This window comes from Eucyclogobius newberryi, unplaced genomic scaffold (genome assembly GCF_026437365.1).
Source record: "Eucyclogobius newberryi isolate DKJ021-1_F unplaced genomic scaffold, fEucNew1.0.hap1 SCAF_6, whole genome shotgun sequence".
In the NCBI taxonomy this organism is placed as follows: domain Eukaryota; kingdom Metazoa; phylum Chordata; class Actinopteri; order Gobiiformes; family Gobiidae; genus Eucyclogobius; species Eucyclogobius newberryi.
This window is the reverse complement of record NW_027316278.1, coordinates 12,054,386-12,081,369: the sequence shown is the minus strand read 5'-3', so window position 1 is coordinate 12,081,369 and position 26,984 is coordinate 12,054,386. Positions and strand designations below refer to the sequence as shown.

The following is a 26,984-nucleotide window of genomic DNA, read 5'->3' as shown; positions in this document are numbered from 1 at the left end:
CAAATATGTATTACATTATCCCCCAAAGTAAGAGTTATACTCTTCATTTCATGGCTTTCCTCTTGGTTGCACTGCTTCTGCCCCAGGTTGAGATTTGGAGGCTGGTCTTTATGTTAGATCTTTTATCCAATCATATTCAGCCATCATGTGTTGCCAGGGTTCTAAAATCTGCAGAGGCCTTCATACTCAACATAGCTGTGCTTGTAGCTTAAAGCGAATGGAAATGAAAATGATGTGTCAACTAATCAGCTTCAGAGTTGGCTCTTATGCGTCTGCTGCTGTTGCTCAGGAGCCATCTAGCAGGTGCATCACCGCACGTCTTTTGATTGGATCATCAATATTGAGAAGCAGGTCCAATGGGCGGGGCAATGCGAAACCTCACAAACTCTGATGGAAGAAACTGCATTTGACAGACACATTAATCCGTGTATTACTAAGCTGTTTTTTCAACCCACAATGTGGAAGGAGGACAATATATCGATATAATTATAATGCCTTTCTCAAGACGAACTTTTCAAGAAAAGTTAGACATTGTAAGGAGAGGTCGTCCTACGCCGACGCTGTTACAGGCGGGTTTGTTCCCCACTTTCAGAGTTTGGACATGGCGCGTTGAAAACGCGGTGAAAACGAGCGGAGAACGGCGTGGAGAACGCGTGGACATTTGCTGGAAAATGCACGGACACCCGCGTGAAGAACGCACGGAGCGGACACCCGCGTGAAGAACGCGCGGAGCGGACACCCGCGTGAAGAACGCGCGGAGCGGACACCCGCGTGAAGAACGCGAAGAACGCGCGGAGCGGACACCCGCGTGAAGAACGCGAAGAACGCGCGGAGCGGACACCCGCTTAAAGAACGCGCGGAGCGGACACCCGCGTGAAGAACCCTCGGAGCGGACACCCGTGTTAAGCACGCGCGGAGCGGACACCCGCGTGAAGAACGCGCGGAGCGGACACCCGCGTGAAGAACGCGCGGAGCGGACACCCGCGTGAAGCACGCGCGGAGCGGAAAGCACGCGCGGAGCGGACATCCGCGTTAAGCACGCGCGGAGCGGACACCCGCGTTAAGCACTCACGGAGCGGACACCCGCGTTAAGCACTCACGGAGCGGACACCCGCGTTAAGCACTCACGGAGCGGACACCCGCGTTAAGCACTCACGGAGAACGATGTGGAGAACACACGGACATCGGCACAGAGAAGGTGCGGCAACACCTGTTAAAACTGCGTTTCTGTCTAAATGTAGTGTCTAGAGCCATGGCATCATAATGATGGTAATAAGAGGTGGATTTATTCGGGTGGGACTGTGTATGACCTCATTGAAGGCCCAAGCCCCAGACCCACGGCCTGCCACTGCCAGATTCCAGTTCAATTGGGTCGCTCGCCACCTCTTGCAGAGGTAAGAAATCAGGGGGTGTCAGGGGGGAAAAAAACCTGACCTACAAAAACTGCAAGAGGCCGCCTACCATCAAACCATGTGCATGAGCATGCTACAGCCCCGCTGCTACACGTGCGTTTGTTTATTAGCGCGACGGATTGCATCGCATCTCTCATCTCCGCAAATTTCCGTCTCTTCTGAGCTCAAACAGTCTTTCTCTGTGTCAGGGAATTAGACATACACCAGATGCTATTCCTTAACACATAGAGAACACAATTCAACTTAGAATATGAAACGACACAAAAATATCAGACATTTGTATGGCATGCATGGGAGAAAACGCGGGGACTGTGTCAGCCAAGCCGTTGTAAGGAGCCTGGCAGACCCTCCTGCGTCTCACCCCCGCGTCTCACTCTGTTTTTTCCCATGCTGGTTGGTTTTATTAGATATTCTGGAATAGGCGGGTCACATTTCTCATTGGTCAGCCTCACATCAAGGCACTTGGTATTTTTCCGTAGAGATCAAGCCTTGGGTAAACATTACCCAGACTCCTCTGGGTTATCACCCCCCCTAGGGTAAACATCCTTTGGACCATCTTTACGACCCCTTCACAAATGCAGTTTGTCAAACACCCGTTCTTCTCTTAGTCTAATGATGCAGATAAAATATCACTATTATGCAGATAAAATACATCACAGAAATATACTCATATATTCACATTTTATCACATTTCCCTCCTGTTTATCAAAGCATTAGTCTACTGTCTCATATGCCAAACACATTATTATTTTCAGTTTACAACATGTCTTTCATATTGGTGTTAAAATGACACTTTTACACACAAAAAGTGATGCACAGTTCTCAACATTGAACACACTTCTTTTCTCTCGGCCCACAACATTTCTACAGCATTACTGTCCTAAATTTTGAGTCAGATTGGTCAATTTCTGTAATTTGACAAACAGACAATTTATCTTATAGAAGTACAAGCGGAAGGCCCTCAAACCCGCTGCTCTCTGGTCAGTCAGTTCTCGTCAGGGACCTCTCTGGACACCCCAATAGAATCAAATACGTAGTATCAGGTGCTACTGGAACCAGATTGTCCACTAACCTCTCGACCTTGACCCTGCGGTATGGTTCTGGGTGATGCTGATCTTTGTTATGACCATGGCTGGCCACAAAAGGGATACATAGGCACAACGTCCCACAAGTGTCCCCACATCACCATACGTCCTCTCTTGGTTTCTTAAGAGACCTTCTTCCGCTGCTTGCTTCGGTCACACCTATGACACATATGAACTGGTACATTTCCCATCTCAATTCATACTCTCATTAACATTACATGTAGTTATGTTGTAGCAGATAAAAAAAACTCTCTTAGTTAGTGCAAACAACTGTGGCTGTATAATATGCCATTGTGTTTCTTCAGCTACTGTCATGTCAATTATACATTGTACATTAAACATTTCACATTACACATTTCATAACCTTTCATGTTGATCACTTATTTTCTTCCCTTTATTTTCCATTTACCGGTACACACAGTTGTGTATGTTGATCGATTGTCCCGATTGTCCCGATTGTCCCGATTGTCCCGATTGTCCGGTGCATAATACAGGTGTTCAGCACCCATATTACCGTCATCACTGTGATGATGATAACTGTTGATTCTTTTTCGCAGAGTATGGTACTCTGCGCACCGTAGCCTCTGGCTCTCGTTCATCGTAGCAGAGTATCGTACTCTACCGTAGACTCTGGACAAAACTCATACAAACGAAGTCCTGCGTTTGCGATGTTATGGATCTGCCGCTGTGTTGTCCAGACATTTCTCTCACTTTCCCATGAGAGCACCCATGTTCTCGTCCCTCCAATGGTCGGTGTGAGGACGACACGGTGTGGCTCCGTCCACTTTGCTCGTCCACCTGGCTCGTCTCTGTAAACACCACATCTCCAACACGTTCTCTGCTGCGGTGATAAACAAAGTCTTTTCGACAATTCAGTCTATTTCAAACAGTTTTCTTGTTTACATTTTGATTCGGAATATTTGTTTACACGTACATCCCCCTTTTGATAAATGGCCTTGCCCATTTCTCAAACTTCTACATTTAAACAAAATTCAATAATCCAGATAGTTTACAACGTTCACTAATCCAAGATGTAATCAAGGAGGAGATGGAATTGCGTCCGTCACTCCACTCCGCAATGTCACCTCTTGACCTTTCACAGTTCAGTGGTCACATCCCTGGCTGAGCCCCCCCTTCCACGGCGCTGGGCCCCCACCCTGTGTGTCTGTAATCCGACACTGCCAAACCTATCTGTTTTACCACCATTTGTTTCAAACTCTAAATGTTTCAAACTCTAAATGTTTCAAACTCTAAAAGTCTCAAACTCTAAATGTTTCAACCTCTAAAAGTCTGGTGTCCACGTGTGTGCGCGCATATGTATGTATGTATGTATGTATGTATGTGTGTGTGTGTGTGATTCAAATACATCAAACAATAATAATTATCTCAATAATTCCCCCGTTGAGCTGGCCATAAGGGTCAGTTCACAACTTAGAGTATTAACATCAAATTTCACATCTCCTCTGTGGGTGTGGCCTGAATAAAATCACCCATCTAATGTAATATGTCCTAATCTTCTATATGTGCTTCAGGTGAGTTTCAAACTCAATCTCTCACACCTGCTCATGTGGTGCTTTACAAACATTGTGTATTAGTTTGTTCTAGCAAGTCTATATGTGTATAACAATCAAAATTATTCTAAACCTTCCCCTTGTACATAAGGCACATCATTTTATCAGTCTAACCATCTCTTGCCTCCGTCCTGAGTCCTATAATGTTTAAGTCCTATTATCACTGGTTTTCATAACATCTATAGCGTCTAAATTTAGATGATATTGTCTAATTTAAATCTATTCAATTCTTGATTGAATCTCAACAATCCTTCAGGTATTTCAAATTCAAAACTCAAATTCTTTCCCTGTTAATGTTACTTTTCCTATTCATCATCATCATTCAACCCTCCCCCTGAGGTGTTGCTGTTAGTGTCCATGTGATCCGTAAAGATAACAACATCTGCTCCATCCTGAGTCCTCTCCAGATTATTTGCCAGTCAATAGCCCCTTATCTCTGACTATCTTTTATGACTTGGTGTCGTTTGCCTTTAGTTAATGACCCATTCATGTCTTTCCTGGGTGGGCATTGGACGTCACTATTTAACTTATTCCCTCACTTACGTCTACATCGCAATACGAGGTTTCCTCATGATAATACAAATAAATAAGTTACTGATATAACTTTTACTATCACTTTACTTACTGCCCGTTCTACTCCTATGTCCAAAAACATCAGTAGTCATTCATTTACCCACATTATCACTTCCAGGCCTGTGCCTGTATTTGATCCTAAATTTAAAAACACTTCTGTCTTTTCGCCCTGTACTTTCATCTAGTCATGCATTAAGTCCAAAAAGATAATTTTCGTCAAGTCCAATAATAAAACAAAACAAAACGTAGGTTTGTTCTGTGCACTCAAAAAACACGACTTTTGTCTTCTATGTCGGGGACAGGAAGTGTCCTGTCTGTGATCACATTCCCCAAAAATATTGGCCATCTATAAAAATCTGAATTCATCTTCATCTCCTATCAAGTTTAATACAATCTTTATAATTGATTGTTGTCAATCAAACAAAACCCTTAAAATTTGTTCTACAGAGCTCTCAATAACTAAAATTTAAAACCAGCTGAGTTTAGTTTTACTAATTTCATCAGTTCAGAGCGTCCTCTGAGCTGCTTTCTTCCCATTCTCCTGTCTTGTTGATCCCCCTTATCTCCCCCTCTCTGCCACGTCATCTGAGCATGCTGGAAGTCTCCCTCCAAAATCCTCTTATGACTTTTCCTTTGTCTTTTTACAGTTTGGGGTGATAATTTTGGCATTATTTGGTCTCGGTCGTCTGAGAGAAATGCTACTTGCTTTACAGTCACGGTCAATGTCAAGCTTCTAGAGAAATTCCTTATTAGATTCCTCCGAACATAAACGTGGTGTTTAAGATTCACCCATAACTGCAAATTTTAGATCTCTCAGAATAACGCCTTGTGACCCTTGTATGATTAATTGTGATTCTTACACTCGTTAGTGAATCACTTATTAATCCTCATTCACACATTCACACTTCTCTCTTACTTACTTCGCTCGTGCACAGCGCTTACATTCACACATATTTCCTCAGTAATATTAAACTGGGTATTTCCTCAGTAATACCTAAACTGGGTATTTCCTCAGTAATACCTAAACTGCGTATTTCCTCAGTAATATGAAACTGGGTATTTCCTCAGTAATACCTAACTGCCTTGCTTTATGTGAGAAACTTATCTCGTCCATAAGCCTACAATATTTTTCCAGTAAATATCAAACTAATGCATAAAAACGTTTTATGGCTAACTCTTTTTCACACACAAAATTTTGTCTGACCTTCTTTGTCGCCTGTGTTCTCCTGCTGCTTCGAAACGACGCGCTCTCCTCGCGGAGACTGAGGTGCGATGGGCGGCCACGGGAAAAGTGGACTTCTTTCTGCTGTGCACAGACTTCACCGATTCACCCGTCAATCTCCGCGAAGGGCAGCTTGTCGTCCGGCTCGATAGGACCAGAAAATGTCAGGGAATTAGACATACACCAGATGCTATTCCTTAACACATAGAGAACACAATTCAACTTAGAATATGAAACGACACAAAAATATCAGACATTTGTATGGCATGCATGGGAGAAAACGCGGGGACTGTGTCAGCCAGGCCGTTGTAAGGAGCCTGGCTGACCCTCCTGCGTCTCACCCCCGCGTCTCACCCTGTTTTTTCCCATGCTGGTTGGTTTTATTAGATATTCTGGAATAGGCGGGTCACATTTCTCATTGGTCAGCCTCACATCAAGGCACTTGGTATTTTTCCGTAGAGATCAAGCCTTGGGTAAACACTACCCAGACTCCTCTGGGTTATCACCCCCCCAGGGTAAACATCCTTTGGACCATCTTTACGACCCCTTCACAAATGCAGTTTGTCAAACACCCGTTCTTCTCTTAGACTAATGATGCAGATAAAATATCACTATTATGCAGATAAAATACATCACAGAAATATACTCATATATTCACATTTTATCACACTCTGTCGTCCCTCAGCCATTTTGGAGCTATGCTGAAGGAACTCGCTGCTAGCTTCGCTAAACACACACCGGCATATCACCCCCATGCGCAGCCAGGAAAACGTGCTGATATCCTGGGAACGTGGCTGCAGGTGTGCACGCAGCACGCAGCACGCAGGGAATAACTGACATGTGGGAGAACTACTCGGCTGTCCACACCACGAGGAAATGAGACTCTGATCAACCTTTAAACCTCTGGGCGAATTTAGTTTAATCATTGCGCTCCTCAGTGCTCTTCCACACAATAAAACTCCGTTCCATAGACACGTGAGAGTTTAAAACAGACGGCTTTTTCCTCTGTTGATCTTTAGTTGCTGCAGGCGCAGCATGAAAACAAGCCACAAGTAGTTCCATGCGCTCTGTGAACCACATATTCTGAGGCGCCACAGATTCAGATGCAGACTTTTAACACAAATTAATTTCAACATGTATGATTGTAGTAAGCATTTAAAAAAACAACATTTCATTGGAGTCTTTCACCCTACCAGCTGTTAACGGTCTGTGGACATCACAATAGCAATTGTGCACTGCTCCGTGCACAGAAAATTTGCACTGAGTACAAATTGAAAATGAATTAACAAAAACAGACATTACAAAAGGGATGTCAAGACTAAACATATTTTCTATTACCGTGATTATTATTAAATGTCTTCAGGCGCTAAGCGGGTCACTGGATGTGTGTGCGTACATGTGTGTGTATGAACAGAGGCCAGTGTGTTAACAAGACGTATGGAGTATGACGTATGACGCATGGGTACAGTTGTTTTATGCCCGCTGCTTTATGAGTTTATACAGAGCAGAGTGAGGCCCGTACCGCTGACAGAGCTGGCGCGCAAAGTGGCCGCGGAGCGTAAGCTGAAAGTGGAGCCACGGAACGCACAGGCTCAAAGGAGGAGGATAGAGAGGAGAAGAGGAGGAGGCAAGTAGTGCCAAAGTGTAATCTTACCTGTAAATGCTGTTTTCTTCTTCACAAACCTCTTTACGTAAGCCAAAGGAAAGTAACTTTCTCAATGTTTCAAGCCCCGCCCCTGAGTGTTACCATTGAGCTCATCTAAATAGGTACAACGAGGGAAGAGTTTTTTGTTTTTGTTTTTATTTTAGATTTTTAAATTATTACTGCAATTTGATTATTTTGATAAGCCATGTAAGTTGGATGCTGGCGTGACCATAGTGCACACGTCTGATGTTGCTCACAATGGTCCAAGGGATTGCTCAAGGAGTTTGTGTGTTTGCTCAGACACATGAAGAATTAGAGGGAACATCGGTCACATTAAGTACATGTGCATGGCTCGACTTGGCCCAGGGTGAAGAGGGTACTGAAAAAGTTTTGGGGTCGGAGGTGGTAGCGCCGAGTGGGAATGCGTGACAGCAGAGATGTATTACGCCTAGTGGAGCAAAGTACTGTAGTACTAATGGAAAGGGCTTTTAGCCGGCCCAGCGAAATTGACCGACAATCATAATTCTATAAAGATCAATACAAAGGCTCTATAAACCAGGATGATTTTGTGTGGTTTAATAAACAAAGATATAAAATCAATTAACCTGTTACCATCCACCTATTTCACCCTGTGCACAATGGTTGGACATACCCAAATGGCATTGCTTATTAAAAGAGGATCTTATGTTCCACATGCAAGTGTGATGCATCCTTAGAAAGCTTAGGCCTTCTAGTTTCTGCAGATGAACACTGTCAGGGCTTCAGAACTTACACTACAGAAGCCCAAACATAAACAAAAAATCCTTTTTTAGTCTCGCCTGAATATTGTCAATTTGTAATGGTCCTGATACCTATTATAACTGCTAAAAACAATATTTGTGAAAATGTGTAAATATAAGTTTACCCATGAATTTCCCATATAGAGGTTTAAAAAAAAAAACTAATATTTTTATTTTATTTTTGTATTGGTATCATAATACATATATCTAACAAAATGCACGTCCAAAAGGCTAATAAAATCAGAAAACGTTATGCGCAAAATCCTGCCGAGAAATCTGGCTCTTTACAGCCTTCCCGGAGCCTTACGCACGATAATACAGAAGATTCTGTGTCAATAAGACCTTTGTCCCGCCCACCATTCTAAAGTTATTCTTATTGGCTAGAATAATATGTCAATCAAAGTCTGCTACGTCACTAGCATGCGGCGCTATTTAGATGTAAACAGAGGAATCCATGTGCGTCGCAAGCGGCGCATTTATTTTTGCGGAGGCTGCAGCAAACAAAACCGTGAAAAATTGGATTGGAGACCGTGGATGGTCTCATTCTGTAGGTAACAGTCTGAAGAAAAAGATCGATGCCAAACATTATCTTATAAGTTAAACAGGTCATTTGTTATGGACGAAGAAAAGTTTGTTTACTTGACAATATCTCGAAATCGGATAACTTCAGGAAACATACAAGTGGATATTGTTTTTCAATGATTCCTTACGAACAGACGGACAGACTAGTACAAGGATGTACAGAATTAAAGCCTTTTCGTCCGTCATAAACAGCAAACAGGTAGTACATGCGTTTGTAAAAGTTGAGACTTTCTCACAAACTATTGACAATTGCTTCTTGGGGCATACTATTCAATGTAAATCAATGACATTATTCGTTTTGTTTTGCGAAAATAAGCTTTAAAATGGTGTACGGCTTGCTGGTATTGACCACGGAAATAAAAGTGATGATGTAAGAGAATATTTGAGATATAGAAAATGCTCGCCGGCGAGCAGGTGGGTGGTAACAGGTTAATGACACATTTGGTTTACAGGCTGTGCCTGGGCTCAACTTAGTTAAAAGAAATGCTGGTATTAAGAATTAGGTTTTGATTGGTTTTGGGGAATAATTCAAGGGGACCTGACTTTAATGCCACTCTGTAAATATCAGCCACTCTCAGGTCTCACGTGTCCAAGGAAGATGTGGAGCAAGGCCTCCCACGTCTTTGCGTCCTTGGAGCTGTCCGGGACGCTGATGCTTGAGCAGATTTAGCATTCGAAGAGTTTGATGAGTCCCGGGTCCGTTGAATTGTGCATTTTTCGATGAAGATGTTCAGTTTGTTTGGTGAAAGCAGAGTTTGTAAGACAATACAGCCTCCCTGGTGGGGGAGGGGCCCCTGCGGGGGTCCCCGACCTGGTGTGTCGTCCTGGCAGGTCACGTGCCGACGGGAGGAAGTGAGGGAGCAGAACTGAGTCTACTCTTTTATTGACCTGGGAGGAGTGGCCTTAGTGGGAGTGGCTTTAACTCTTGATCAAGTTATTCTCAGTTTGGGCAAATTTAACTCAGATCACACAGTCAGCATTAAGTCGGTTTAGATGTGAAATATAGTCATTAAGAAACTTAATCCTGAGCAATGTCTCTTATCAGATTCAGGGGGAAGACGGTGTCCTGTCCGTGGGGGGGTCGTTCCTTTACACCCAACACTATGCTTTGATTTCTGCAACAGTGTGTTGAGCTGTAAAAAGGTGCTGTCTTTCAAAGGTCTTTTGGGACATATGGGTCCCCTACTGTTGGGGCTGATGACCCAACAGTAATTAAAACACTGTAAACAAGGAAAGGAAGACAAGACAGATTAATATATTTTACTCGCGAGGAGAACGGTCAAGGATAAACGACTCAGTCACAATAAGCGACCAGGGTCAGATCCCTGCTCGTTCTGAGCTCCTTTGGCCGTTCTCACCGCATTTATTGAAACTTCTTCACGCCCATAGTTACATAAAACAAGTTGCCCGAGCCTGAGGGGAGGGGGGATAAACGCTAAGGCAACTTGGAACATAAGATTAAAAATAAAAGACATCAGACATATAATGAGCAAAAGGGAAAGGGAGTGAAACTTGGGATTCCCGTTTCCCGTTCACTCCTAAAACCGTGATTCCGCTGCAGATGTTCACATCACTCAGGGCAGGTCGACCTTGAGCGTTACTGGAGACAACTCTGTTTCTCAAAAAACACATCATTAATACAGTTCATTTCACGACACAGTATAATAAGAGTAAAATAATAGAAGATAATTATATACATTTTTCTAACATTTCCCTCCTGTTTATCGATATTATTTTGCTCATCTATTAACCACTTCTTGTTAGGATTTTCGGTTACAGAATCATCATGTCTTACACCCAGAGGTTACGTTAGTTTTAGACTGAAGGAGAGTTTTCTTCTTCAAACATGGCAATGAGGTCCTCCTCGAGGCCCTCAATGTCACCTGCTAGCAAAGGCATCAACGCCTGCCCACTTGTGGGGTCAGGAGTGATAGCAGTGGTGATTAATCTATTTAGCAAGGCTCGAATACACGGAATGCAACAACATCCACACAAGGTGAGCAGGGCCGCAAATATAGCGACAGACAAAAGCAGAGAAGTTATTACACTTTTCCATCTTCCGAACACGTTCAGCCAACCATCCCACATTGATGAATCAATTCCAGATTGGTCTTTCATGCGTCTGTTCATTGTACGCAGACCGTCAAGTGCCTGTGTGAGTTTTCCCCTTGGAGCAGTGTTGTTTGGGATAAACGTACAGCACTTGGTATTGAATAAAGCGCACACCCCATACCTTTCCGCTAGGATCATATCGAGCGCTATTCTGTTCTGAAAAGCCATCAGGGAAGTGGCGGCTAACTGTTCATGTACAGCCTGTAGACTGGCTTCGGTGTAGTTTCCCAGCTTTTGCACGTTGTAATGGATGAAGTTTATTCTATCAACATTCTTGTTAGGAGTTATAGGAAATAGAGCCGATATTATAGGAATATTCTCAAATCCTGCCGTTACTTGATCAGCTAATTTATATTCATCTGGGACACCTCGAGGAACACCTATTGCGTCTATATAAGTTGGATCATCGTCGCTGTGCCATGGCATGTAAGATACTGATCTTCTCTCTCTCTTCCAAGTTTCAGGAATGAAATTTTGATGCATCTCCCATATTTCTGCAGCCGAGGATGGGATAACTGATATCGGTAACAACAATGATATCAGTGCACACGTTCCAGTTGTGTTTCTAGGCAGTCTGTCATATATTTTATCTGCACCGCACCACCACCATACGTCAGCTCTGGATTTTGGTGAAAACCTGTGATGCGGTGATGTCCTTCTGGCACAGATGACCTCCCCTACCCCTAGCCTCCTCTACCCCATTGCCTACACTTCTACCCCCTGTTACATCCCCATCTTTTTCTCTCTACTTCTTCTGTCTTGTTCATTTTATCTGTATATTAATGTGTATTGTACGTGTTGTCCCCCCTGTCTGTAAATACCCCCCTTTTTTATTATGTTCAGCGTCTTTGGGTCACTAAAAAGCGCTATATAAATAAAAGTTATTATTATTATATTATTATTATTATTAGATAAACTGGTATATCTCCCAACTGGTGCTTTTGATCCATTCAATATATATATTGTCAAACAGCGGTTTTATCTTTTCTGGGGAGGTCAGCGGGTGAATTTTGTCCCATTTTGAGCAGTTTTTGCTTGGATTGTCATTAGTCAATGTGTACCATTATCAGATCTTATAATTTCAGGAATTCCATATCTTGGGATTATGTCTTTGCATATTGCTTCTGCTACCGTTAAAGCGTCTGTTTTTTTTGTTGGAAATATTTCTGTCCATTACAGAATACATCTATTATCACTAAAGCATATTTTATTCCTTCACTGTTATTTAGTTGTGTACATAGTCCATTTGAATTTCCTGGAATGGGTAGGTAGGTGGAGGAAATTTTCCTCTTTTTGGCCTTAGATTTCCTTGTGAGTTGTGTTTTGCACAAATTAAACAGCAAATTAAAATTTTGAGTAATTATTGAATCCATACGTAGTATATGTCTTCTTTATTGTAGATACCATCCCTCCTGTTGAGACATGTGACTTACCATGGCTCAATATAGCTGCGTATCTAAATACATTTTTTGGTAGTATTATTTCGTAGTTGTGATTGCGTAACCTGTTTGCGTTTTACTATATATATATATATATATATATATATATAATCACATGAGTCTGGATTCTTAACCTGTTACCACCCACCTGTCCGCCGGCGAGCATTTTCTATATCTCAAATATTCTCTTACATCACTTTTATTTCCGTGGTCAATACCAGCAAGCCATATATAATTTTAAAGCTTATTTTCTCAACAAAACGAATATGTCATTGATTCCATTGAATAATATGCCCCAAGAAGCAATTGCCAATAGTTTGTGAGAAAGTCTAAACTTTTACAAACGCATGTCCTACCTGTTTGCTGTTTATGACGGACGAAACGGCTTTAATTCTGTACATCCTTGTACTCAGTCTGTCCGTAAGGAATCATTGAAAAACAATATCCACTTGTATTTTTCCTGAAGTTATCCGATTTCGAGATATTGTCAAGTAAACAAACTTTTCTTCGTTCCTCGCGAGAATGCGCTTGTCCGGCACATTTCTCCGTCCATAACAAATGACCTGTTTGACCTATAAAATAATGTTGGGTATCCTTCTGTTCTTCAGGCTGTTACCTACAGAATGAGACCATCCACGATTTTTTCTGTCCACGGGTTTTGTTTGCTACAGCCTCCGCAAAAAAAAAATGCGCCCCTTGCGACGCACATGGATTAGTCTGTTTACATCTAAATTGCGCCGCATGCAAGTGACGTAGCAGACTTTGATTGACATATTATTCTAGCCAATAAGAATAGCTTTAGAATGGTGCGCGGGACAAAGGTCTTATTGACACAGAATCTTCTGTATTATCGTGCGTAAGGCTCCGGGAAGGCTGTAAAGAGCCAGATTTCTCGGCAGGATTTTGTTTTCTGATTTTATTAGCCTTTTGGACGTGCATTTTGTTAGATATATGTATTATTATACCAATACAAAAATAAAATAAAAATATTGTAATTTTTTTTTTTTTTTTTTTTTTTTTTAACCTCTATATGGGAAATTCATGGGTAAACTCATATTTACACATTTTCACATATATTGTTTTTAGCAGTTATAATTGCTATTAGTGGCCTACAAAACATCAAAATGTATGTTTTATGATCATAGAGGAGCTAAAATTGTAATAAAACAGTTTGGCACAGTTGGCACATATTTGGATCACTTGTTCCGAATATACTTTTTGATACAAAAAGGTCAACAGCACCAAAATGCCTGTTCCTAGAGATCTGAAACTTTACACAGTTGTTGTCAACAAGATAAACATAATGTACAGTGAACAGCATATGCACACAATGAAGTATGTCATGCCTAGGACCATTACAAATTAACAATATTCAGACTAAAAAAGGATGTTTTGTTTATGTTTGGGCTTCTGTAGTGTAAGTTCTGAAGCCCTGACAGTGTTCATCTGCAGAAACTAGAAGGCCTAAGCTTTCTAATGATGCATCACACTTGCATGTGGAACATAAGATCCTCTTTTAATAAGCAATGCCATTTGGGTATGTCCAACCATTGTGCACAGGGCGAAAATAGGTGGATGGTAACAGGTTCTTCTTTTTATTAAATAAATATTTATGTTTTATCTATTTATTCATGTATTTATTTGTTCATTTATTTTGAATCTTGTATTTATTTCAGTTGTTTGTTGTTTTATGTTGCACTGAATCATCAAAGTAAGTTCCTATGTTTGTGAATTCAATTCAATTTATTTACCTACAATGCCATTACCGGTAATTATTTGAACTATCAGAGTTGGGCAATACATTTTTTCATTTCGTATTTTCGTCTGCACTAAATATGGGGAAACCGCGTTTCATTTTTATGCAGATAAAATCTGAACATGTGAGACAGGCCTCTACTCTAACAAGGTTAAAATCCAGGCTAAAAATGATTTTGTTTAGCTGTGCATATGACTGAAAGGATTTTATTTACACTCTTCTCTTTCATATTTTTAACTGTTTTGTGATTTTAATGCATTTTCTCCTGCTATATGTAGCACTTTGAATTGCCTTGTGTACAAATTGTGCTCTACAAATAAACTTGCCATACCTTACTGCCCCCTAATAATACGGTATTACCAGTGGTGAACCGGGACCTGTGCCAACTGCTCCTATTTACAGATCTTTAGGCTGATAGATACCAAAGCATCTATATATATATATGGACACACATGACAATCCAATTAAATGCATTTAAAACATGCACAGTAGTGGCGCACAGTCAGGGAAAGCAGTGATTGACCAATAAAATAAAAAATTGTGTCACAACTATATTTAAAGTTCACAAACCGACTTAAAAAACTAGCTTTTAAAGACTAGTCTTTGTTTGTAGCTCTGTTCCTGTTTCTAATGATGAGACCAGTGCCTCTAAATCTTTTTCTGGTGTGCCCCCTCTTAGAGGATAGAGAAATTATCTATGGCCCCCACATCCTCGAGATATTATATTGGTATTATAACTACAATAGAAAATTATTTAATTTATTTTTTACCATACAAATACCTGAATTAAAGGCGGCAAAGGCTAAAGGAGACCTGCAGTACAAAGGCAAATGAGTCTTCTTCGCCATGGACGTTCCATATGAGATGCGTCAGCAGCGAGAAGAGTTTCGTCACATTTGTGAAGAATTCAGAAAGAGAAGGCTTGGACTGGTTTTCATTCCCAGGGACCCTTCTGGTAACTTTCGAAGGTAAAAAGTACATGCTCAGAATACCAGGAGAGTAAATGAAAACAGAAGAAAATGCAAAACACAGAGAACTAAACAGCGATAAGAGATGGAGCTACCAGCATGGGGTATGTTAGTTCACACTGTGGTCACATTGTGATACATTTCTGTTGATTTGAAGAGACTGATGATTGTGATGTGAAATGTTTGTTTTTGACATCAGACATTGTGCTCCATGTTGGCTGTTTGCTTTAGTGCATAAACTCTTTGACTTGTTGCATTCACTCATTTGAGTGCCAAATATGGGAGAGTGGATTCGTGAAAAAATTGAAACTAAATAATACATGTGGAGGGCAGCGGGGTGGACGTGGTTGTCAGGGGAGGCGGTGTGTTCAGTTCTCGGGCCCTTAATTAGGAATGGTCTTCTCCCAACTTCTCAATCATGTTTGTGATTGGGTTTTTGGTTCGGTGCACTTTTTTTCTTTTAGCATGAACCCCTTTGTTAGTCTTTTGTTTTATGTGTTTGTTTGTTTGTTTGTCGAAAAAATTATATGGCAAAATCAATACAATTAACCCAACGGCAAAAAAACACATGGGAAAGAGAGGGTATTTATGTTTTGGCTGACGATGAATGGGAGAATAAGTTTTTTATCCAAGTGGAAATTCCCTCTAAATGTTTGGGGGGAATTATGTTCTTCTTCGTAACACCATGTTCAAGTAACTGTTGGAGATCTGGTCATGTTCTGTTTGTTTTTGTATTTGTTTATTTTGAAAAACTTAAAAGGAAGTTGCCTAATTTTCTATAAATGTATAAATGCATTTTAGTGCCAGTGTCATTGTCAATGATATACGCTTTTGACTCTTTGAATCTTTCATTGGCTTGTGCATGAAGCCATGAACTTGCCATGAATGACATTTGCTCTGCAAACAGCCTCCCTCTCAGTGCCCTCTGCTCCTCTCCTCTACGCCCCCCTCCTAATGGTCACACCCCACACGTTGAAAAGCTCTGGATTAGATGCTTTAGTGTATTTTTCGCCTTCTCAGAAAGACTACCTCTTTCGTCAGACATATGGATGTGCAACGCGGACTTGTCTCTATAGTAACAAAGTCTGATGCTGTGGTCCTGTCAGAGGGTTTATAGTGGACCTAAAAATCAATATTGAACTATATATATATATATATATATATATATATATATATATATATATATATATATATATATATATATATATATATATATATATATATATATATATATATATATATATATATATATATATATATCAAGACATGATGTTACATGTCACAGTTGTCTTCCAACCACTGGGAGACACTGACCTCTGGAGTCTTAGTTGAGACATATAAACACATAGATGTCCCCAGGTGAGGTATTTACATGGTATGTAATGGTCTTAACATGCTTTCTGTGATTATCCATCTGTAACTCACTCTCCACTTTGTGTTAATTATTGATTTATTTTTGCGAGACTTGGCTGATTCCCCTTAAGGAATTAATGGAACAGGAAGTGGAGCCCTGCATTTTTAAGGCAAAAAGGGCTTGTTGTAGGCATATTTTTAGCCAAATTTTATTATTTTATTATTATGTTTTAGCAATTAATTTGTCATTGACATTCTAAAAATAAATATTTCTTTATGTCTTAAAGGCTATGGGCCTGTCTCTGAAAACATGCAGTTTGGTCTGTACATGGTCCCTGATCAGTGTTGTTTCCTAATAAGTCTATAATAGAAACAAAGGTGAAGATAACCATAGGTTGTAGGCTAACATTGTTGGCTGTTTATTGGGGATATTTAACTCTACACTTGTCAAACAAGACAAGAAAATGAGATTCTAAATGTGCCTCATTAGTGCTGCTCATGGATTGTCGCATCTGAGCTACACACTCATTGCCAAACCTGTCCCACCTCTGACTGACATTCTACTTGCAATGCTGGATGTCAACCACCTGTGCCAGACATAATGGATCCGGCCCATTCTGGTGTGCTATGTGGGTAAACTGTGTCAGTTCTATATTATGTCCAAACCAATCCCAACTCATGAAATGGCCACCTAGTGCAACTCTGAAAATGGTTTGTTCTTAACCTTCTCAAACTTTAAACCTATTTTGTCATTCTTTCACACAGGTATGAGAAGATGATCAGCGGCATGTACCTGGGAGAGATTGTGAGGAATGTTTTGATAGAGCTTACAACAAAAGGGTTGCTGTACCGCGGAAAGGTCTTGGAGCGGCTAAAGACACGTGGCATCTTTGAGACCAAGTTTCTGGCTCAGATTGAAAGGTACACAATATGTTTGAATTGTTGAAATGTTAGTAGCTTATTTCATAGCATTTAAATCCAGTGCTACCGCAGTCATTTCCATGAGTGGTCAGAGTGCAATGGAATCTGGAAGCTTTCAATAGGACATACCCTGAAAGTTTTAAAAGTTTAAGACTTTAATTTCAGGACATAACCGACCCAGCCAACTATGGACCTATATGTTTAATTAATGTAGATTGTAAAATACAAAATTACTGGCATCAAGATTTGAGATTGTGTTGCCACAAATTATTCACAATGATTAAGCATTTTTCAAAAACAGATTCTCAGCCAATAATATTAGACGACTGTTGCATCTTTGTTTGATGCAATTCAAGTCGGTGTAATGATCAATGTATATCAAATGCCAAGTATATTTTATATGTAAAACCAAGACCTTTAGGATATGGACTCTCTTTGTAATATGGATGTTGTTGATAATGGAATAATTATGAACTATGGAAGGTAAATTCAGTATATCTTTAATATTTACTTTGCAAATGTATATAATACCAGGCAGTACTTGCTACATCCAATTAGAGAGGGATACGGATCACTAGGCCTGTCACAATAATTACTATTTTGGCTCCTCATTTAATTGGGAAAAAAAAGGTACAATAAAATGTTGTGTTTAGCTTCACGTTTGATTTTGATTACGAAACAAAGGAAGCAAAGGAAGCCACTGAGCCACGGCTGAAGAAGGCTCACTGTGCGTCCTCGCATGTTATCACACCGTGTCGAACTGCTCTCTATTCACAAGTAAATCTAACTGGTAGAGAAAATGTGGTTGCCATGAGGCCCACCATTACCATGTCTATGGCTCTCTCTCTGTCTCTCTCTCTGTGTGTCTCTCTCTCTCTCTCTCTCTCTCTCTCTCCCTCTCTCCCTCTCTCCCTCTCTCTCTCTCTCTCCCTCTCCATTTTTAATAACAAAATGAAAGCCCATACCCTCCTTGGGTTTGCATGTTGAATATAGTCTGTATTGTGTGCAATCAATGCTCTGAATGCCCATTGTGTGCCTTTTTTGTGCATTTATGCAGCGATCGTTTGGCCATGCGACAGGTGCGCTCCATCCTGCAGCATCTGGGGCTGACCGGGTCTACCTGCGACGACAGTCTTCTGGTGAAAGAGGTGTGCACAGTTGTAGCTCGGAGGGCGGCTCAGCTCTGCGGCGCCGGACTTGCTGCCGTTGTTGAGAAAATACGAGAAAACAGAAACCTAAACCAACTTTCCGTCACCGTGGGAGTGGACGGCACGCTGTACAAGACACATCCACAGTAAGTGGAAGGGAATGGACCTGGACTGTCAGTATCTCATACAATTTGTACAAAAGTAAATGCTTCAGCACTAAGGACATTTTTGTAAGATGCTATTAGCTCAATGCATTTCCTATTATGATCTATAATTAGACCTATGCAGCTGGACAGACTGAGACAGAAGCAGGCGTCGGTTTGTCTGGCGGTCGGCTCCTTTGAGCGTGGTTGCAGATGCAGATCGTCATTTTATTAATTGTAAATTGCGGCCAGCTCGTCACAGGGTTAACACAGAGACAAACGTTCACTCTCACATTCATTCACTAGTTGCCAATTTTACCTAACACATGCATGTCTTTGGACGGTGGGAGGAAGCCGGAGAACCCAGAGAGAACCCATGGTAACACAGAACATGCAGACTCCAGTGAACTGACCGCTCCGTCTTCTGGGCTCTACCACAGCTTTAATCGCTTTAACCGCAGCCGTGGCATGAGGTGTGTGACTCGCTGAGCCGAATTTGAGAACACAGGCGATTTGAGAACACAGGCGGAAGTGCGCATGCGCACTCCCCCGTGCGGACTGATACAACACACACGTGTTTGTTTATTAGCGCGATGGATCGCATCTCTCGTCTCCCGTAGATTTCAGTCCACTTCTGCGTCAGCTTGAACAGTCTTTCTCCGTCTTAATTTTGTCCCGTACACTGAGGGAACTATATTATGATAGATCAATGCGCTTAGACACCAGGAAACGTGGGACGAGCCACACGCAGCTGCAGGTGAGCGGTAGGTGCGTTTTATGATTGATATGATTGCGTTTTAAACTCCACGAGGAAATAAGACTCAGATTTGGAACAAAAAAATCGTCCATTCAACCTTTAATAGCAACTCTGACTATTTACATCAAATTTATGCATTAAACAAAACAAATGGGCAATATATAACGATAGCAAGAGCATGGAAGTCATCTGCAAAAATCAAATTAGCTAAATAAATGTTTTTGTTTTATTTCGCCTACAATTTACTATTGAACATTGAATAAAAACGGCATATGCCTTTGCCATTTCTGCTCTTAATTTATTGGTGTGATAAAATGTGAATATATGAGTATATTTCTGTGATGTATTTTATCTGCATAATAGTGATATTTTATCTGCATCATTAGTCTAAGAGAAGAACGGGTGTGTGACAAACTGCATTTGTTTGTGAAGGTATCATAAAGATGGGCCAAAGAATGTTGCCCCGGGGGGGGGGGAGTTGCACCCCCCTTGCAGGCTTTATCTCTACGGAAAAATACCAAGTGCCTTGATGTGAGGCTGACCAATGAGAAATGTGACCCGCCTATTCCAGAATATCTAATAAAACCAACTAGCATGGGAAAAAACGGTGTGAGACGCGGGGGTGAGACGCAGGAGGGTCAGCCAGGCTCCTTACAACGGCCTGGCTGACACAGTCCCCGCGTTTTCTCCCATGCATGCCACACAAATGTCTGATGTTTCTGTGTCGTTTAATATTCTAAGTTGAATTGTGTTCTCAATGTGTTAAGGAATAGCATCGGTGTATGTCTCCATCCCAGGACATTTTCTGGTCCTATCGAGCCGGACGACAAGCTGCCCTTCGCGGAGATTGACGGGTGAATCGGTGAAGTCTGTGCACAGCAGAAAGAAGTCCACTTTTCCCGTGGCCGCCCATCGCACCTCAGTCTCCGCGAGGAGAGCACGTCGTTTCGAAGCAGCAGGAGAACACAGGCGACAAAGAAGGTCAGACAAAAATTTTGTGTGTGAAAAAGAGTTAGCCATAAAACGTTTTTATGCATTAGTTTGATATTTACTGGAAAAATATTGTAGGCTTATGGACGAGATAAGTTTCTCACATAAAGCAAGGCAGTTAGGTATTACTGAGGAAATACCCAGTTTCATATTACTGAGGAAATACGCAGTTTAGGTATTACTGAGGAAATACCCAGTTTAGGTATTACTGAGGAAATACCCAGTTTAATATTACTGAGGAAATATGTGTGAATGTAAGCGCTGTGCACGAGCAAAGTAAGTAAGAGGGAAGTGTGAATGTGTGAATGAGGATTAATAGTGATTAACTAACGAGTGTGAGAATCACAATTAATCATACAAGGGTCACAAGGCGTTATTCTGAGAGATCTAAAATTTGCAGTCACGGGTGAATCTTAAACACCACGTTTATGTCCGGAGGAATCTAATAAGGAATTTTCTCTAGAAGCTTGACATTGACCGTGACTGTAAAGCAAGTAGCATTTCTCTCAGACGACCGAGACCACATAATGCCAGAATTATCACCCCAAACTGTAAAAAGACAAAGGAAAAGTCATAAGAGGATTTTGGAGGGAGAATTCCAGTGTGCTCAGATGACGTGGCAGAGAGGGGGAGATAAGGGGGATCAACAAGACAGGAGAATGGGAAGAAAGCAGCTCAGAGGACGCTCTGAACTGATGAAATAAGTAAAACTAAACTCAGCTGGTTTTAAATTTTAGTATTTGAACAAATTTAAGGGTTTTGTTTGATTGACAACAATCAATTATAAAGATTGTATTAAACTTGATAAGAGATGAAGATTAATTCAGATTTTCATAGATGGCCAATTTTTTGGGGAATGTGATCACAGACAGGACACTTCCTGTCCCCGACATAGAAGACAAAAGTTGTGTTTTTACGGTATTGTGTTTTTTGTGTGCACCAAACAAAGCCACGTTTTGTTTTGTTTTATTTTTGGACTTGACAAAATTATCTTTTGGACTTATTATGTAACCATAATGCATGACTAGATGAAAGTACAGGACGAAAAGACAGAAGTGTTTTTAAATTTAGGATCAAATACAGGCACAGGCCTGGGAAGTGATAATATGGGTAAATGGGTGACTACTGATGTTTTTGGACATAGGAGTAGAATGAGTAGTAAGTAAAGTGATAGTAAAAGTTATATCAGTAACTTATTTATTTGTATTATCATGAGGAAACCTCGTATTGCATGTAAACGTAAGTGAGGGAATAAGTTAAATAGTGACGTCCGATGTCCTCCTTGGAAAGACATGAATGGGTCATTAACTAAAGGCAAACGACACCAAGTCATAAAGGATAGATTTAAATAAGACAATATCATCTAAATTTAGACGCTATAGAAGTTATGAAAACCAGTGATAACAGGAACTTAACATTACAGGACTCAGGACGGAGTCAGGACGGACCCGGGGGGAGGAGTGTAATGCAGAAGAATACATTTTATGAGACCCGCAGATTACCTGAAGATAGTGAAAACTAAACAGGGGGATGGGTAATCAATGCATGAGTTTAGAAGCAGAATGACAGGGATATTTTAAAGATAACTAACTGGAATCCCAGGGGATGCAGCGTCTGATACTTATATCAGCAGCAAAGAGAAAGTAAAAGCAGGTTACAAGTGAGGGTAAGAGTAAGTGAAAAGAGAGAAAGAAAAAGCAGGTTTAGAAATTTGGAAATGGGTGTTTCCTCCGTTGCGAGAGGAAGATAGAGAGAGAGACAAGGGGAAAAAAGGGTTGATACAAAATGATGTGCCTTATAACCAAGGGGAAGGTTTAGGATCGTTTTGATTGTTAATACACATATAGACTTGTTAGAACAAACTAATACACAATGTTTGTAAAGCACCACATGAGCAGGTGTGAGAGATTGAGTTTGAAACTCACCTGAAGCACATATAGAAGATTAGAACATATTACATTAGATGGGTGACTTTATTCAGGCCACACCCACAGAGGAGATGTGAAATTTGATGTTAATTATGTGAAGGATTCAAAGTTGTGAACTGACCCTTATGGCCGGCTCAACGGGGGAATTATTGAGATAATTATTATTGTTTGATGTATTTGAATCACACACACACACACACACACACACACATACGCGCGCACACGTGGAGACCAAACATTTAAATGTAGACATTTGGAGTTTGAAACAAATGGTGGTAAAACAGATTTACAAGTTACAGATCGCAGAGGCAGTGTCGGATTACAGAGACACAGGGTGGGGGCCCAGCGCCGTGTAAGGGGGGGCTCAGCCAGGGATGTGACCACTGAACTGTGAAAGGTCAAGAGGTGCCATTGCGGAGTGGAAGACAGACGCAATTCCATCTCTTCCTTGATTACATACTGGATTAGTGAACGTTGTAAACTATCTGGATTATGAATTTTGGTTAAATGTAGAATTGTATAGAAGTTTGAGAAATGGGCAAAGCCATATCTCAAAAAGGAGGGATATGTACGTGTAAACAAATATTCCGAATCAATAATTACAAAAAAAAAAAAAAAAATTGTAAACAAGAAAACTGTTTGAAATACACTGAATTGTCGAAAAGACTTTGTTTATCACCACAGCAGAACGTGTTGGAGATGTGGTGTTTACAGAGACGAGCCAGGTGGACGAGCAAAGTGGACGGAGCCACACCGTGTCGTTCTCACACCGACCAGGGGAGGACGAGAACATGGGTGCTCTCATGGGAAAGTGAGAGAAATGTCTGGACAACACAGCGGCAGATCCATAACATCGCAGACGCAGGACTTCGTTTGTATGAGTTTTGTCCAGAGTCTACGGTAGAGTACGATACTCTGCTACGATGAACGAGAGACAGAGGCTACGGTGCGCAGAGTACCATACTCTGTGGAAAAAGAATCAACAGTTATCATCATCACAAGCGATGACGATAATATGGGTGCTGAACACCTGTATTATGCACCGGACAATCGGGACAATCGGGACAATCGATCAACATACACAACTGTGTATACCGGTTAATGGAATATAGAGGGAAGAAAATAAGTGATCAACTTGAAAGGTTATGAAATGCATAATGTATAATGTACAATGTATAATTGACATGACAGTAGCTGAAGAAACACAATGGCATATTATACAGCCACAGTTGTTTACACTAACTAAGAGAGTTTTTAATCTGCTACAACATAACTACATGTAATGTTAATGAGATTATGAATTGAGATGGGAAATGTACCAGTTCATATGTGTCATAGGTGTGACCGAAGCAAGCAGCGGAAGAAGGTCTCTTAAGAAACCAAGCGAGGACGTATGGTGGTGTGGGGACACTTGTGGGACGTTGTGCCTATGTATCCCTTTTGTGGCCAGCCATGGTCATAACAAAGATCAGCATCACCCAGAACCATACCGCAGGGTCAAGGTCGAGAGGTTAGTGGACAGTCTGGTCCCAGTAGCACCTGATACTACGTATTTGATTCTATTGGGGTGTCCAGAGAGGTCCCTGACGAGAACTGACTGACCAGAGAGCAGCGGGTTTGAGGGCCTTCCGCTTGTACTTCTATATTTCCCATCACACCGCACAAAATTATAGACAAGATAAATTGTCTGTTTGTCAAATTACAGAAATTGACCAATCTGACTCAAAATTTAGGACAGTAATGCTGTAGAAATGTTGTGGGCCGAGAGAAAAGAAGTGTGTTCAATGTTTGAGAAATGTGCATAATTTTTTAAGTGTAAAAGTGTCATTTTAACACCAATATGAAAGACATGTTGAAAACTGAAAAGAATAATGTGTTTGGCATATGAGACAGTAGACTAATGCTTTGATAAACAGGAGGGAAATGTGATAAAATGTGAATATATGAGTATATTTCTGTGATGTATTTTATCTGCATAATAGTGATATTTTATCTGCATCATTAGTCTAAGAGAAGAACGGGTGTGTGACAAACTGCATTTGTTTGTGAAGGTATCATAAAGAGTTGCACCCCCCTTGCAGGCTTTATCTCTACGGAAAAATACCAAGTGCCTTGATGTGAGGCTGACCAATGAGAAATGTGACCCGCCTATTCCAGAATATCTAATAAAACCAACCAGCATGGGAAAAAACGGTGTGAGACGCGGGGGTGAGACGCAGGAGGGTCAGCCAGGCTCCTTACAACGGCCTGGCTGACACAGTCCCCGCGTTTTCTCCCATGCATGCCACACAAATGTCTGATGTTTCTGTGTCGTTTAATATTCTAAGTTGAATTGTGTTCTCAATGTGTTAAGGAATAGCATCGGTGTATGTCTAATTCCATGACAATTGGTTATTGCAGAAATTAACATTATCAATGGATGAATACCAATGATAGAGATAGAAAAAATGTCAAATTCTGTGTGTGGACAGAGAGATTTTTTTAAATCAAATGAAGTATCGGTTTGTATAAATATCTAAGTATGTGCTGGGGGGTCATATTTAACCTAATTGGTGAACTAACTCCTATTAGCACACTTTGATTAGCCCTATTGTTTTAGGTCGGAGGAAACTAACACAAAAACAACGACAAGATTAATCAGAGTATGCTAATAGAAGTTTGACGCTCACTGTCCTTTTTTTACATAAATCAAGAAATAGATCAAATATAGTAATGACAGCCGTTGCATTTGTATATGGCTACAGTTTAAAACTACATGTATGATTGCTAATACCAATTACCAAGCCTGGTATTGCATTGTCGACTGAACTTGCTCTTTTTAAAAGTGTTCTTCTTGTCTTTCCAGTTTTTCGAGCATTATGCAGGAGACGCTGCAGGATTTGGCCCCTCAGTGTAAAGTGTCTTTCCACAAGTCTGAAGACGGCAGCGGAAAGGGAGCGGCGCTGATCACTGCTGTGGCCTGCAGAGTTCGACAAGAGCAGCTCGAACACTGACACGCGTGAATATGGTCTACAGGGAAGTGATGTTAATGAATCTGACTCTTACTATGTGTGATTTATTGGAAACTGACACTAAAAAGGAGTGGAATTACAATGAGAAGGATAAATTAATTTTTAAGATACAAAACTTTGATTATTGAAACTTGGACTTAGACCTGGACAATTGATCCACAAATGAATTTACTTTGGTACAATAGCTAAAAATACAATATTAACATGTTAAAAAGTAATCATTACAATGTACACACCAGATGCCATATTTGGAAGAATGTCTAAATCTGAGCTTTTCTTCTGATCCTTACGTGCCTCATGTTAAATTGTGAAAATAGCTCATATTCACAACTCATTATTTTAGTAATTACAAGAACCAAAGCTGTTTTAAATTAACCATGAGATAAATATTGAGCCTCAACATATCAATTTGGTACACCGTCATTTTTCTACAAGCTCATTGCTACAAATGGAATAAAATTAAATGGGTTTTAGCAAATTTGCACAAACATTGAGTGATTGAAATGTTACATTGGAATAAGATTAAATTAGCACAACTTATACCATAGTCCCACAACCTGCAATTGCCAATCAGTGAATATAAAAAAAACAATTTGCTGTCCAAAAGATGTTTTCTATTTTGTTTCAGCTAGTCCTTCTTAACAGTAGCTCATTGTTCACCTGTTGCTATGGTGATGTCCACAGTGTAGTAATATAGAATGTGATTGAAGTGTTGCTGGAACTGTCTGTGTGGTTACACAAAAACTACACACAGCTGTTTGCATTACAATTCCCACGTACCATGATATAAAATATTATAAACCTCAAAGCCTTTATAAAAAACTGTTTTTGAAAATGGTTTTAATGCGTGAAGTTACAATTAAAACAACTATTTTTGAGGCAGTTCATTAACGTTCTTGTAATTTTCCTGTGCTAGAAATAATTACAGTCGCTGAAGCCTCGTCTTAAGGCACACACTAATTAGTGCATGACGCAGACATTTTCAATATGAACCTAGGCTGCACACTTATCCTAGCTTAGTTTTGTGCTGATGAAAATTTGGTCTGGTCCTGGTCCAGCTCTGGTTTAGTCTCGTAGTCTTTTTCTTTATTTTTCTTTTTGTAATTATAGTCTATTTTTATTTGTATCCAATAGCAGATTTTAATTGTTTTACTTTTTGACTTATATAGGTTGTTTTATCATTCTTCGTTGTTATATGTCGCACCAAATCACCAAACCAAGTTCCTATGTTTGTGAATTCTGTTCATTGATTGGCAATGAACCTTTTCTGATTCTGATTCTGATTCTTGCCCAGCTTCAGTTCTGGGTTTAGTCCCAGTTTACTGGTTGTTAACATTTTGGTGTGGCGTGTGTACACTTGCACAAACACCACATTCAAATGGGACTAAGCTAGGACAAAATCTAGACCTAAACATGGACTAGGTGAGGAAAAAAACAGGACTAAATTGTACCAAACAAATTCAAGTGTGAATTGACCCTGACAAACATAAGGAGGTGGATGTAGAGCTTTTCGAGCTCTGATGCTGATGCTGCTTTTTGTTAAACTTTTGAAAATGTCATCAAAGCCACTCCCACAACGCTAAGGATTA

General features: G+C 40.6%; 1 protein-coding gene across 1 annotated transcript in view; it reads left to right on the top strand.

The window, feature by feature from the left end:
- Positions 1-25,503, top strand: part of hk2 (hexokinase 2) — a 76,146-nt gene extending 50,643 nt beyond the window's left edge. Inside the window, exons 16-18 of the mRNA XM_072432793.1 lie at positions 17,263-17,418; positions 18,476-18,712; positions 25,230-25,503. Coding sequence (XP_072288894.1) covers positions 17,263-17,418; positions 18,476-18,712; positions 25,230-25,377 — 541 coding nt within the window. The 3' untranslated portion in view covers positions 25,378-25,503. The remainder of the gene's footprint in view (positions 1-17,262; positions 17,419-18,475; positions 18,713-25,229) is intronic.
- The last annotated feature ends 1,481 nt before the right edge of the window (positions 25,504-26,984 follow it).